Here is a 15,728-nt window from a genome sequence, read left to right on the forward strand (position 1 = left end):
GGTTAGATAATATGGACTTTTTTGTTATTGCACCATTGATTTTGGTGGATAACAGTCGACTTAGGGATAGTATATGCTAAAGTAAGACACGATTTTTAAGATATGAGTACCTTTCCTTTAATAGAGTATTAAAGAGAACTTTAGGCCTTGTTGGTGCATTTATTGCAGATTTTAGCACATTGTAATCCACCATCCACCAAAATCAACAAAGGTGCAATCACAAAAAAGTGATCTTACCCAACCTATGCATATAGTCCATATTCCCATCACAACATTACTCGGGGCCCACTAAAGGCCAAAAACAAGATCCTACGCTCTAGAAAAAGAAAAAAATTTGAATGTTAAGGAAAAAGAAAAAAAAGAGAGAAAGTGGTAAAGGCCAAAGAAAGGAAGTGGAAAAAATGACAAGAATCAACACGTTTTATAAGTGATTTCTACTATTGGACCCCAAATTAAATTGAAATGTATCGTATGAGATGAATTGATTGATTACGAGTAGTGTGAACTTTCATGTCTTGACTAGTTATGTATAAGTTTGTATGTATTAATGATTCCTATACCCATGATTAAATATGTACTAGTATGATTAATTTGACGACTTATATGTGAACTAAAATATTGTGGATAGGTTGGGAAATAATTTTTAGTAGACAGTATTTTGACTTTTTAAACTGGATTGAGATTATCTGGACTAAGGAAAATTGTTAGTTTTAGCTATGGGGTAGTGTACCTTACAGACACGGTGTCCTACGAGATCACCACATATTATGCATCCTTTGAGATCACTAGATTGATATGTGCATCATTTGGGATCACTAGACTGATATGTGCATTCTACGGGATCACTAGATTGATATGTGCATCTTTTGGGGTCACTAAATAGATATGTGCATCCTATGGGATCACTAGACTGATTGACGTATATCTTACGAAATCACAACTGTTATGATGTAGGGTGCCTCATAATAGGAAGTTAACAGTTTTTACCTCTATTGGGACTTGTAGTGGGTTTCTTACTGGGTATATTTTTTTAGTCACCATTCAATGTTTATGTTTTTAAGGCAAAGGTAATACGAGAGGTAGACCATCAAGGGACAAGAAGGACTCATGAACGACATGTGAGAATTTTTGGAAAATATAATACTTCCGTTTAACATTTTACCGTTTCTTTTAAGTTTTGATGATTGAAATGAGTTTTATGTTTAGAATGATGTTTGTTTCTTGGTGACCTGAAACACAATACTTTTGAATTTTTATTTTTGTTTGGAAAGTGGCTCGAATTGCACTTTCTTTGATGTTTATTTAATTTTAAACGAATTTTTACGATCTTTTATATTTAAACAAAGTGTCTTTAGGTTAAAGTAATGACCTCATCTTAGTTTAAGAAATTGGGTCGTTACTCAATAAGCTTAAGGTTTATAGGGTTGGAGCTTGGGGCATTGAGTTTTTTTTCCTTTATTCTTCATTTTAGGAATTGGTGTCCTTTGTTTTTTTTGTTTTTTGTTTTTTTAATTTTTAGTTCTATATGATTGCTTGATAATCTTGTGGTTTAGAACTCAAAAATGATTGGAGTTGTTTAATTTTAATGTTTTAATGAATGTTGAGCTTGTTTTGTTTTTTTGTTTTTATTAGTACAACAAATGATGTATCATGTTTGTGGATTTGAACCTTACTGATACATTGACTTGTGCATATTCTTAAATTTTTATGGGCTGCGATGTGTTTGATGAATTGCATCAAGAACAACTATGGAAACACCTAGTGATTATTGCTGAATAATGGTAAATACAAAGCTTTCCTATGCACACAAAATTTTAACAAAAAGTAATGTTCTAACTCATTGTTATTGGATTGTTATTGGGTTTATAACAGGGATAGGCAACCCAAATGACCCACTCAAACCAATAAAATCGAAGCATTGAAGGAATGAGAAGAGGACTAGATACCACAATGGCTACTTAACAAACCTTTTAGCCTCCATCAAGTGAGTTGATCTTCTTCTTATTCTTCAAGTGTCAATGGTGATTTCACTTGTCTAGTCATGCAATATGGTTTGTGTGCACTGTATGGAAGATGATTGTAACGTGAAAGGGTGTTTCATATACTCTCTATTAGATAATTGAGAGTTGGCAGCTGGTTTCTATTCAAGGTTTGACCTTTCCTTTGTGGATTATTGCATTGAATTTTGCACATTGTGAAACTTTTGGAATAAGGACATGCTTTATTATTTATGACTATCGTTGTATTATATGAAATATCTTTCTTTTATTATTTCATTTCACTCTTAGTGCTATGAATGGAAAACATTGTTTGAAGGTAGCTACTGAATTTGTGTTCTATAAATTTATATGTTCAAGCTATGTGATTGTATGACTCTTTGCCATATCAGACTTTTCTTTTTAGAGCTTGATATTATTCTTGTCTACTAAGGTGTGTGTTTACTACTACTTATTATATATCTATTTTTAAACCTTAAATGAATTCTGAAATGAATTCTGAAATGAATTCTGAGTCCTATTGTAGATTGTGCGGTTCATTTCAGTCCTTCTGGAAACAGACAAGGTAACTGTAGAGAAAGTATTAATTTAACTCGAACACCATTTTTTTTTAAAAAATAGAAGACCTATCGACGAAATAAACAGCGTTAGAAAGTCATATACAATCTCTATATAATTAATGTTGTCATATTTTTAACGTCAACACTATTGCATATAAAGCCAAATCATGAGTAGGATAATTGTACTCATTCTTCTTCAATTATCTGGTAGCATAAGCTAAGCACCTTATTTTTCTGCATGAGAACATAACCTAGTCCCTGATGAGGAGCATCCTATTGTAAATTTGGAGTACAAAGCAGGCATCCAAATTGTTAAACTATGTTCTGTAACACGTCATCTTTTCAGTTCCTAAAAGCTTTGTTCGCAGACTTTAGTTCACGCAACTTCAAGTTCTTAATCAAATTGGTTAATTGAAGAGCTAACTTTGATAATTTCCAGACCAAGAAAACAACATACCTCAGTAACTATTGTAGGCCACTCCCACTTAAGTACTGCTTCGACTTCTCGAGGATCCACTTGTACACTTTTGGTTGTAACAACATGACCAAGGAATATTACTTGTCTATGCCAGAACTCACACGCACTGAACTTAACATACTCTTTTTTGTCTTGTAATGTTGTAGATAGTATTCTAAGATGTTTCATTGTGTTTTTATTTTCCTTTAAAGTAAGCAATATATCTACAATAAGCACAATGACAATTTTTTTTTAGATTGATGTACTCGGTTCATTAAGTCAATAAAGGCAGTTGGTGCATTAGTCAAACCAACAACATTACAAGAAACTAATAATGCCTATTTCTCATTCTAAACATTATCTTTTGTACATTTGGTTTGCGAACTTATAGAAATACAAGTTATTGTAGCCTCTTTTAAAGAATAACGAGACCAAAATGTAGAAGAAACATATCAAAACGCGAACATTATGCTGAAAACGCATAAGTACTTAGAAATATACTTTACATAAGCATGATGCCTATTTTAAACGGTTTTCAGTATCTAAATAGAGATCTATGAACAAAAGAAGAAGTTAACAAATTGTAGAGTCTCGCGCGAGAAGAATAGGTGAGAAAACCAAATGACAATATGAGAAGCGGTCTGCTAGATGATAAGAATGGTAGTTGGAGGTTATGTGACATACCACATATGGCTTTTGTCATACAATGTTGAAATATAATATTAAGAACATAAGTTTTCCCGCCAAAATCACCCTATAAAAAGTCTCCTTCACCAAAGAGGAGAAAGTTTAAATGGACCACAAAGACGCCTGAACAAGCTAAAAACCTAGAGAGAGACGAAAATGAGTAGCCTTTTCACCACCTGTAAAGTCCATTATCTTCTTCTCCGGACAGATTGTAGAGTAAGAGCTTAACTTTCAAATGGAGAAAATTTCATATTTTCCATTTCCCCCTAATTTGTAATATTATCCATTTTCTTTGTCTTCCATTTCTGTATTTCTCTATAATATATGTGTTCATATTGTACAATGTCTGAAAACCTACATTCTTTAATATATTGCATTATTATACCCATTTCAATCCATCATGTCTTCACTCTCCATCAGTTAATGTGTTATTTGTAGTTTAGATTAGTGATAAGTTCTTGATAAGAAGTTTTGCTTATAAGTCTTATCGTGTTAGTTGAGCTATTCTCATCACTTGACTAGCATAAGTCGCCAACTACTTGAGAGGGTAAGTAGCAAGGACATGATTAATGCACGCAAGGAAGAGTTTTGTTCCTTTGCGAGATCACTTTCGAAATTCGTATCCCAAAAAAGTGAACAAGTGTGGGCATTAGGCGTTGAGAACTTGTTGTCCTTAATTTTCCTATACGATTTATAAGTGATCACTTCTAGATATATCTTGCCTAATCATTCTTAGTCATAGGATCTCTGAAGGTGATCATGTGTGACACACCTTAATCATAAGCATGGTTGAGTAAGTTATAGCACATCAAGGTTATCACATTACTTAATCGTGTGTGATAATGCATACACATTCCTTCTCTCACTTCTCGAATACAATTTAGTTCGCATTACGATTTCACCATCTTATTCCCTCTTTACAAACTCTCTAGGCTTAGTTACGTAGGTTTACTCTCGCATTTTTTACATTTGTTATAATTTAATTATTTTATACCGCCTAGATGTTAAGTAATTCCTAGAAATAATGTCTTAAATCAATTTCTTGTGTTCGATCCTGGATTATCTAGGTAAGCCTACTGTTTCGCTTGCATTCAGAGAAGTAGTAGGAAAACTTGTACTCAATGAGGACATAGTTACTACGCGATATAGAGAGACATAGTGAGGATATTGCATGCAATGAATATGCTTAGTGACATATCGCCTAGACCAAAATATAAACTCCCCCTAAACCCTAATCTTTAATTTATGATATCTTGATCTCAACTATTTTAAAGAACACTAAGGTATTCTTTAACCAATCAAACAAATCATCAACATGGCATTGAATATTTGCTATGGATTATTACCTAGTTTAGGTGTCGGTAATCGATACATAACCTTGGGATACAATCTTTTAACTATCATAACAAAATTAGTGCATCACATGAGGAAACATTCATGTTTTCTAGTTACTAAATGTAACTCTATCCACCAGTTTTCACAGTTGAGTTTTTAACTCCTTCACTTTTGTTGGTGCCATTTTGTATGATGTTATACTAGTTACTAAATCAAAAGTAAACTTAATCTCTCTATTAGGTAAATATTATTGGAAAACACATTTGAAAACTTGTGAGACCTTGGTCCAAAAGGAAGTCCTATTGAAGAAATATCCTGCCAAGAAAGGAGATTTTTTTTACTAATTGAAGCGTCATGCGGTGGCATATGATCATTTTAAACAAATAATTGTTTTTGAGTGGTTCTCACACATAAAACTGCATTTTGATTAATGGTTTTCATATGAGAAATCAATATCCTTGTGAATGATTTTCATGAATGTTTGAAGTGCTATATTATGTTTCTTATATTTGTAAGAATTTTTTTCTGAGTAATTACGTGGCTATATCCTTTCGTAATACGGTGACTTAAATGGTATTGTGTTGTTATGTCATTTTGTGTCGTTGGCCTAACATTTGTAATGATACTAGTCGTGTATTGTGTGGTGATGAGATCTATTGCAAGATATTAGTGGATATCTCAGGTAACTCGTGAGACGCTGATTGAGATGAATCCCAGGTTTAGGCGTGGAAAGAATCCTAGGCCCTTTAGGAGAGAAATGATTTATGAGACGGTGGTGGATATCCCAGGTAACTCGTGAGACAATGGTTGAGATGAATTCCAGGTCTAGGCGTGGGGAGAATCCCAGGCCCATGAGGCGAGAACGATATGCGAGGTGCTGGTGGTAATTTCAGAAAACTCGTGACACGTTAGTTGAGATGTGTTTCTGGTTTAAGCGAAGGGAGAATCCCCAGACTGATAAAGCGAGAAATGATTTGTGAGACGTTGGCAAAAATCCTCGGTGACTCGTGAGACGATGGTTCAAATATGTTTTATAGGTCTAGGTGAGGGGAGAATCCCCAAGTCGATGAGGCAAAAAATGGTTTGCAAGAGATACGCTAGTGGAAATCCTAGGTAACTTGTGAGACGCTGGTTGAAATATGTCATAGGTCCAAGCAAGGGGAGAATCCCAGGTCCTGGTGATGAGTAGCGATTATGTGATGATGTGAATCGTATGGATTTCTTCATAATGGTTTTGGCTGTTCTGACAAGATAAAAGCCTGTGTTTATGGATTGATGAGTTGATATATATATACTTGAGTATTTGACATAAATATTACTTATATTTCATTTGTTGTATTCTCCAAAAAGGTGTTCCTTAAACTCATCACTCACTAAGTCTTTGACTTACGTTTTAAGTTTTCCCATCCTCAAGTTGTTAGGTGTTGAAGCCAAGTAAGTAATGAAAGACAGGCGTAGAAGCCAAGTAAGTGAAAAGAAAGAGGGTACTTGGTTGTGTAGACTTATGTGGTATGCAAAGTTGTGTCATCCTAACTCCTGTTTAAAGATTTGATTGGTAAGTGAATCGCTCCTTAATATAGAGAGCTCAACTTAGATCAAGAAAGCCTGTCCAACGTTGAACGTGAAGGAACAGAGCTAGAGAAATAAATCCCTAAAGATTGTCATTAAGTTGGGTTGTTGGCGACTTAAGTAGAAGGATGAAATCAAAGTTCTTATACTCCTGAAAACATCTGCACAAAGAGCAGCGTTAGGCGGTGGACGAGGAAAGGTGGACTAGAAGTCAACTTTAGTTTATGTTCTACGAGAAAAAGAATGTCATTTGTAATGCATGAACCTTATAAAAGTGTTAAGCTAATAAAGAGAAGTAGTTATGTTATTTTGTTGTTTCATTATTATTTCTTTGTGCTTATCGCCTAGGAGTTAAGGATGAGTTGTAACATATAAAGAGTATTAGACAATGGAGCAAAGTCCAAAAGTTGTAAATTATATTCCTCTGCAATAAGAAAGTCTAGGTTTGAGGCAAAGGCTTCGCGAAAAGACATGATAAGAAGTTGTTCCGCTTACTAGGCATTTAGCGTGTCATCTCGTGTGGAGATATGCAATGAGTGTCTAGACCACACGTCTCTATCTGGTCGCACAAAGTGGCATTTGGGGTGGGGTGTGAAAAACTTTTGTACCACAAAAACATTCTCAAATTTTGCGCGATCTGCAAAGGGTTCGATATGGAGTTGGTCGTCGTCCAGCGAGGCAAGTAAAGCAAAGACGATTGAGGTTGGCGTCAGTAAGTCACGTCGTGGCTGGAGTGCATCATGACTAACACATGATAGAGAGAGACACAAGAGCATCAACTGGTATTCGTCAACATGTGATTGTCGTCTGGTGTAGGAGATCGGCGTGTGAGGGAGAGAGATAGGTGGTTGGCAGAAGAGAAGTTTCGAGAGGAGGGAGACAGTCAACGTCTCTAGAAGAATGGGGCAGGAGAAGAAGAGAGTTGAATCTTTTTTCATATAGAAATTCATTAAAAAGGAAAGAGAAGGAAATGACCATAATACCTCCAACATAACACTAAACTTTAACTTTGGCCATTTTCTTAGTATTTTCATCTTTTCAACACTTAAATTTTCAAGTCTTTTTTCCAAATTAAATTTGTTCTAATTTTCTTATTACAACACTTCAACCTTAAACAATTAATAATTATATTTAATTTAAACCTGTTTTTCAAACTTAAAATATTAAATAAATCAAATGAGAATAGAATGAAAGATTACATACTCGCAAGCAACGACAACTACTGTGACGTTCTAACTCAATATTCCTTCTTTTGGTCTACAATTTCATCATTATCTCGGGTTTTAGTTTCTTCATTTTCTTTATCTAAGCTTCATAATGAAAAAAGAAGAATAAGAGATAAGTTAAAGAATCTATTTATTTTTGTTTTTGGACCATTTTTGTAAAAATGAAAAGTAAAGCAAGAAGAGAAGGATATAAAAACTGAACAACACAAATTTAGAGTAGATGAAGTTAAGAATGAGGAGATTTAATTGTCATTTGATATGTATTTTGTTATTTCTATTCGATTGATATTTGTTTGTTATGGTTGGTATTATATAACCTCCCCTCATAAACACTACTTATTATCACTTGATATATGATATTTAATAAGTAATTACTAATGTGATATACCCAATAAGTTATACGTAGTTTCAATAGATTGCTAAGTGATGTTCAATGAGTTGTACCTTGTTATAATAATCCGATATAAAGACCTGTAAACTTGTAATAACTAAGTATAAGATATCAATTATATACAACATTGTTCAATATGTTATCAATAAATATAAAGTAAACTACTTGGGAAAGAAATACCTCAAATATTTCATCTTCAATGTGTTAATATACCCCATCAATGTTTCAATATTATAAAGTTAGTATAAAAAAAAGTAACTGGATGAAAATCAAAAGATATCAAATGACTATCATCATAAGCCTAACTAATTGACAAAAAAAAAAAAAAAAAGTAATAAGATAACAATAGACAACAAATGTAAGGTCATTAGATAGCAATCAATATCATTTGCAATTAGATAATAATCAATATTAAATTAACAATCAATATAAGATAGTAATCAGATAACAATGAACATCAAATAACAACAGTAATCACAACAATCAAATAGCAATCAATATCAATGTCAATTAATTAGTGGTAATTAGATAACAATCTGAAAACCATCAAACAATAATCAAATGGAGTTTCACATTTTTAATTGTGAGAGCCTTTTGATCCTTCGACAGTTTCAATTGAATTAAACTGGTTAGTTTATCATTACTGTAAATTTTAAAGCGTTCGATTATAGACTCAATTTTCATTTTATATTGGATCACAAACTCAATATTTATTTTATATTTGACCATAAGTAAAAGTGGTGCATTGTTGTGATTATGTATCATGATAAACGCTTGATAGTCAATAGTCAGTATGAAACATGATTCTTTCAAAGATAGTGTATCACAATAATATACAATAATACTTCATTAGTTGCTCCCTATGGCATGATCCAAACCTTAAATCATTGGTCAATGCTTACTTTAATGATTTAAATATTTCATAATAACAATGGGTGTTAATTATCAAATTGTTTAAGCTCATAACATGCTTCTCTCCTATAATTTTCTTAATAACACTATAACAATTTGAAAGCAAAACGCAAATTAAATTATAAGATGAGAAGAAATTCAAAAGCATCAAACCATTTTAGTGAGAAAAAATTCAAATTCTAATTAGAATTTGCTATGGTATTAAACTTACGTCAACCTATCCGCAAATCTATAATAATTTATATTGTTCTATGTGATATGAGAGATGAATCCATGTATTTACATTCTTTTTTAAATACACATGTTAAACTTAGAAAAAACAATAAACTAAAATATCAACAATTAAGTTAAATATATATTTTAAATAATAAAAATCCTCTCACCCTTTTTCTTTAGGGAAAGAGACAACTAAACATCTAACCACAAAATTTAATTTAGTTAATTAAGAATATATTGATTATCGATAAATATTCAAATTTTTACATGCATTTAAAATATTTAAAATATACAAGATGTTTTCAAATATAGCAAAATGAATACAAATATTTCTAAAATATAATAAATAGATAAAAAATTAATGATAAACTTTTGTTAGTGTCATCGATAGATATCGATAGAAGTGCATCAATCTCTATCACCAATAGTTCTATGACATTTTACCATTACAATTATTAATTAGTTATTTCATTACTTCAATCTTATATAATATTAATGAATATAAATATCTACTTTCACCATTGCATGATGCACACACCTTTTATTTACTTAGCAGTATAGCCTGCATGATGCAGGTCTTCAGGAGTATATAAACAATAATATTACTATAAAAATATATTGATTTAGCAAAGATATTTGAAAAACAATGCATAATTTGAGACAAAATAAACCTGTGTGCTTGAAACACACATTCAAATGTTTATTTAAAAAAGCAAGTCACTTAAAGAAAATGGTTAAAAAATGAAGTGTTTTTTAAAAAATATTTTATCAAAATAGTTAAAATAAATGTGAATTTTATAAAAAAACATGTACATATTTATTTTTGAAGTCGTCCTAAATTTTTAGTACCTTCTCAAATATGGACGTCAGTGTACAAAATTACACATTCAAATAATAAACAAATTAGATGGTAAGTATAATTTTTACTTTTAAATGATGCTAAAGTATAACTTTAATTAAAGCTTGAATTCTCCTACAAATAATGCAGCCTTTCAATACACCAAAGCCTCGAAATAGTCATGAAGTCTTTTTTTCTAACCCCTTTTGCTCTCTTCTTTATTGTTCTATCCTTCATATCTCCATCATGGGCAGTTTCTACTAAAACACATGAAGCTTTTCTCCAATGTCTTCTCAATAACTCTCTAACCACTAATTACTCCATTTCTAATCTCATTTATACTCCCATCAACTCCTCCTTTTATTCAGTCTTGAATTTCTCCATTCAAAATCTTAGATTTTCAAGGAAACAAACCCCAAAGCCACTCGCCATCATCACTCCTTCACATGTTTCACACATTCAAGCAACCATCCTTTGCTCCAAATCCCACGCCCTTCAAATTCGAATTCGTAGTGGTGGCCATGACTTCGAGGGTCTTTCTTACGTCTCCGACGTCCCATTTATCATTGTTGACCTAATAAATCTTAGATCTATTACAATTGATGTCGAAAACGAAAATGCATGGGTTCAATCTGGGGCAACTCTAGGTGAATTCTATTATAGAATTGGTGAGAAAAGTCAAACACTTGCTTTTCCTGCTGGCTCTTGTCCGACGGTGGGCATCGGCGGGCATTTAAGCGGTGGTGGATTTGGATGGTTGATGAGAAAATATGGTCTTGCTGCTGACAATGTAATTGATGCTTCTTTTGTTGATGCTAATGGGAAGGTCTATGATAGAGAGTCAATGGGGGATGATTTGTTTTGGGCGATTCGTGGTGGCGGGGGAGGGAGCTTTGGAATTATTGTGGCATGGAAGGTAAAGCTTGTTCGAGTTCCGGCGACGGTGACCATCTGTGGAAGTCAAAGAAGTTTGGAGGAAGAAGATACAATCAAGCTGATACATAAATGGCAATACATCACTAACAAATTGGATAAAAATCTTTTACTTGGCATTAGTCTCACTGGTATTACAATATTTCTATTTGTTTTTAGTTATTTTTTAATATCAAGTGACCATTTTTTTTCTTTTCTTTTCTTTTCTTTTTGAAAAGTAGCCCTAAAAGTGTTCCTTCCACTTTGTTTGTTGCCTACATTTTATGGGTGTGTTCAAAATCTAATGTTTAAGAAAGAAAAATAGGTTTTACAAACTCTTTTTGTTTCTTAGGAATTTAGTACACTTTGTTTTCCTAAAATCAGATGACAACCTGAGATGGCAACCTTAGTTTAAAAAGGAATTAAGAAAACAAGCATAGTTTTTAAAAATAAAAATTAGGGCTGTATATGGAGTATAAAAACTTTTCTTATTTTACTCTAAGATAGTTGTTTTGTAACACAAACAATTATTACCATTAAGAGCTTAACTCAGTTGGTACATATGTACATCAAAACACTCACCATTGATTATAATTCAAGAAGATTTCACAACAAAAAAATGTTTATTATAACATATTTTTGCTATTGGAATTTACCTATGAATTAACTCTCTCTTGTTTTTTTTTTAAAACTTAGTTTTTTAGAGAACAATATAATATATTTTGCTCATGACTCTAACTTTCTCTCAAATTTGTTTCTATACTTGTTTTATCATAATAAATTTATTTATTACCCTCTATCTTTTATTTAATTTTCTACAGTACATGCATGTTTAAATATCTGAATTTAGTTGTGTAAGGAAAAGTTATTTGTTACCCTCTATCTTTTTCAAATATGGTTATTGTTGTAAAGAAAAGTTAGAAATTAAAACAAAAATCGGAAAACAAGAAACAAAATTACTAGAAATAGAAAACGAAAATTAGTTATCAATAAAACATGAATACACATTTGAAATTCCAATTGTTGATGATATGTGCAGGTGGGAATTCAACTCAAGAAAGTGGCAAAATAAACCCAACAGCTCTATTTTCCTCTTTCTTTTTAGGAAAGGTAAATGAGCTTATGCCAATTTTGAACACCAATTTTCCAGAACTGAATTTGTCAAAGGAAGAATGTTCAGAAATGAGTTGGATCAAAACAGTTCTAACAATGGCTGGCTTCCCCAACCAAGAACCCTTTGAAGTTCTACTCAATAGAACACCTCCTTTTGGTCTAAGCACCAAAATCAAATCTGACTATATCAAGAAACCAATGTCCGAGGCTGCATTCAAAACTATGTTGAAAAGATTGAAAGCTCAAGACATAGAAGTTGCACAAATTATGTTTATTCCTTATGGAGGAAGAATGAGTGAGATTTCCGAATCCGAAATTCCTTTCCCACATCGTGCTGGAAATATATACAAACTTGGTTACTATGTCAAGTGGAAAGATCAAAGCATTGATGCAGAGAAAAGGCATCTAAATTGGATACGAGATATTTATGACTACATGACTCCTTTTGTCTCAAAATCGCCAAGGGCAACGTATTGTAATTATAGAGATCTTGACATTGGAATGAACAATAAATATGGAAAAGCAACCTATAGTCATGCTAGGGTTTGGGGGTTCAAGTATTTTGGGAAGAATTTTGATAGGCTAGTGCATCTTAAAACTAAGATTGATCCCAATGATTTCTTTAGAAATGAGCAAAGTATACCTGCCCTAAAAAACATAAAATATAGTGCAATTTGATAGGTTAAACTATGTTACTATGTCAGCCAATAATAGTTGACATGGTTACTTCTTATATTTTTTAGGTTGGAATTTCAAGTTCTTATATTTGCACTTGTATTGTACTAAAACAGTGTGTTTAAGGTTTTCAATTTCGTATTTCATGTTGCTACTAAAAGTTTTGATATAGATAACCATGATATGACATGGTCATGGTCATGGTCATGGTCATGGTCATGGTCATGGTCATGGTCGCTAATTAATTTAGACGATGATTTTTTCTTCTTGTTAATGGTGAGTCCAAGTATAGTGTACTATAGACTTCATTAATGTTAGTTGTGGTCTATATTCTTAGTCGTGGTCTATTTAATAAATAAGTTATATGTGAATTGATTTATGAGAGTTAGAAAAAGTTAAAGAGCGTGAGTTAAAATGTTAGAGTTTCATATTAATTAAGCGTAGGTTTTGGGTTGTGTTTAATTTGTGGCATGAGTTATGCTCACGACAATCCTATAAATAAGATTGAAATGGTGTAATCTAAATCATCCAAGTGAGAAATAGAATACACACAAAAAATTAAAGTATTCCAATAAAGTTTGTTTTATTTCCTCTCAAATATTTTGTTTGATGATTATCTATTGGGGTGTTCATTATACGCTTCCAATAAAGTGGTATCAGAGCTTGAGTTTGGAATATAAAAAATTATTTTTTTTTGTTAATGGCAAACAAAAATTTAGTTCCCTTCCAAGTACCTCAACTTACGAAAGAAAATTATAACTGGTTATTCGAATGAAAGCTCTACTTGGTTCACAAGATGTGTTGGATATTGTTAACAGGAAAATTGCTTAGGATAGCATTTGCTTAGGATAACATTTTGAGAATATGATATAGTTATTATAGCACATTGTTTTAGAATCTTGCAAATATGGCAAAATTCTCATTTCTCTATCTTAAATTTGTTATTATTTCTAAACTGCCCTTCAATAACTTATTTTTCTTCCTCCTTTTAATGCCCTACTCATTATTTATTTAGTCTCATTCATATTCTCATCATTCATATACTTATATTATATATATTAGTTGGTTAATATACTTGCTACGTGATTTTTCGTTTTTTTAATTTTATTGCAGTTAATTAGAGGATTATTAAGTATATGCATGATGTAACTCAATGTATCTTTATCAAGTATACCCTTCAATAACTTATTTTTCTTCCTCTTTTTAATGTCCTACTCATTATTTATTTATTCTCTCACTTTTTAAAGCTCTAATTATTTGTTTATTCTTATTCTAGAAATATCAATAGTACAATAATTGCAATATGAAATATAACGGTTGTTGATAAGAGTAATTTAACTTCATTTGTGATTTTTTTATTTTACTTTATTCGATATGTATTTTGAGTTGAATCTGATTCTAAATTATTTTGTTTTATTTTTTTACATTAATTTTGTTTTGGTTTTACTTTGTCTCTGTTTTGTATATCAATCTTGTGATATATTTATATTACATGTATTAGTTGGTTAATATACTTACTATGTGATTTGTTTTTTTAAATTTTATTGCAGTTAATTAGAGTATTATTACGTATATAAATGATGTAACTCAGTGTATCATTATCAAGTATATCAACAATATATTGTTAAAACATATGAGTAAAGTGAATAATTATCAAGTATATGAACCAAGTTTACAAGTGTATATCAATAGTATATCAAGTGTATAAGTGAAGAATACTAAATCTATCTGCAGTGCGTCAAGTGTATCAAACATATATTAGCAATGTTTCAGGTGTATCAAAAGTTATTGAGTGTATAAAAAAGTATCAGTGCACCAAGTACATCAATCAAATGTATCGGGTGTATCAAGGGGTATTAGGTGTATCAGACGTGTATAAGGTGTATCAAACATATATTAGTAATGAGGGCATTTGTGACATTTTACCTCTTGATGTGTGGACTGAGTTTCGTTTTTGCCACTTTCGTAAATAATAAAGTATGTGTGCTATGAACTTAATTATTATAACTTATTTTGCCATTTTTGCAAGTGCCCCTTGTTAATAATGGTTATGAAGAACCAGAAAGTGATACAGTTTTGAGTCAAGCTCAATGAGAAAATTTACAACATTCAAAGAAAAAAGATCAAAAGGCTCTCACCATCATTCTTCAAGCCATTGATGATTTAAATTTGAAGAAAATTTCTGGAGCAACTACTGCACATCAAGCATGACAAATTTTGGAGAGGTGATTTCACAGCATATAAAGGAGTCTGAATCGGTTTCAGATTATACTTCAAGATTGCTCGCAGTAGTAAATGAAATGAAAAGATATGGTGAGACAATAAGTGATGAGCAAGTAGTAGAAAAGATACTTCGCTCATTGGATGAAAAATTCAATTTCATCGTTGTAGCTAAAAGAATGAAAGGGTTTGAGTACAATGCCCATTGATCAACTTTTGAGTTCTTTACAAGCTCATGAAGAGAAGCTTCTTAAGAAGAACACGCATACAGCTGAACAACTTTTTTAGTCAAAATTTAAATTTAAAAGACAAGGAAGACAACCTAGAAAAAGGCAATTGAGGGTGAGGACGTGATAGTAATCATGGACGTGGTGATTTCAGAGGTCATGGTCGAGAAAACTGTGGTCAAAGAAAATTTGATGAGAGTAATTCAAACTCAACTTCATCAAGGGGTCATGGAAGAAACATTATTCGAGGTCAAATTGAGAAAGATCAAATAATGACATGAGGTATGACATAAGACAGTTTGAATGTTATAATAGTCATAAATTTGGCCATTATTCTTGGGAATACAGAAATAGAGTTGAATAAAATACAAATTATGTTGAGAAAAATGAAGA

General features: G+C 31.8%; 1 protein-coding gene across 1 annotated transcript; it reads left to right on the forward strand.

The window, feature by feature from the left end:
• The first annotated feature begins 10,350 nt into the window (after positions 1–10,350).
• LOC101213087 (cannabidiolic acid synthase) lies at positions 10,351–13,450 on the forward strand. The gene is made up of 2 exons (XM_011650218.2): positions 10,351–11,252; positions 12,140–13,450. The coding sequence occupies exons 1-2, from the start codon at positions 10,370–10,372 to the stop codon at positions 12,889–12,891; spliced, it is 1,635 nt and encodes a 544-aa protein (XP_011648520.1). The 5' UTR covers positions 10,351–10,369; the 3' UTR covers positions 12,892–13,450.
• The last annotated feature ends 2,278 nt before the right edge of the window (positions 13,451–15,728 follow it).

The sequence above is a fragment of the Cucumis sativus genome, chromosome 1, assembly GCF_000004075.3.
Source record: "Cucumis sativus cultivar 9930 chromosome 1, Cucumber_9930_V3, whole genome shotgun sequence".
Lineage (NCBI taxonomy): Eukaryota > Viridiplantae > Streptophyta > Magnoliopsida > Cucurbitales > Cucurbitaceae > Cucumis > Cucumis sativus.

Bases quoted from the DNA above. Each gene is read 5' to 3' on its own strand.
- LOC101213087 (XM_011650218.2), top strand. From the start codon at position 10,370: ATGAAGTCTTTTTTTCTAACCCCTTTTGCTCTCTTCTTTATTGTTCTA. The intron at 11,253-12,139 runs GTATTACAATAT...TGATATGTGCAG, and splicing joins ACTTGGCATTAGTCTCACTG to GTGGGAATTCAACTCAAGAA.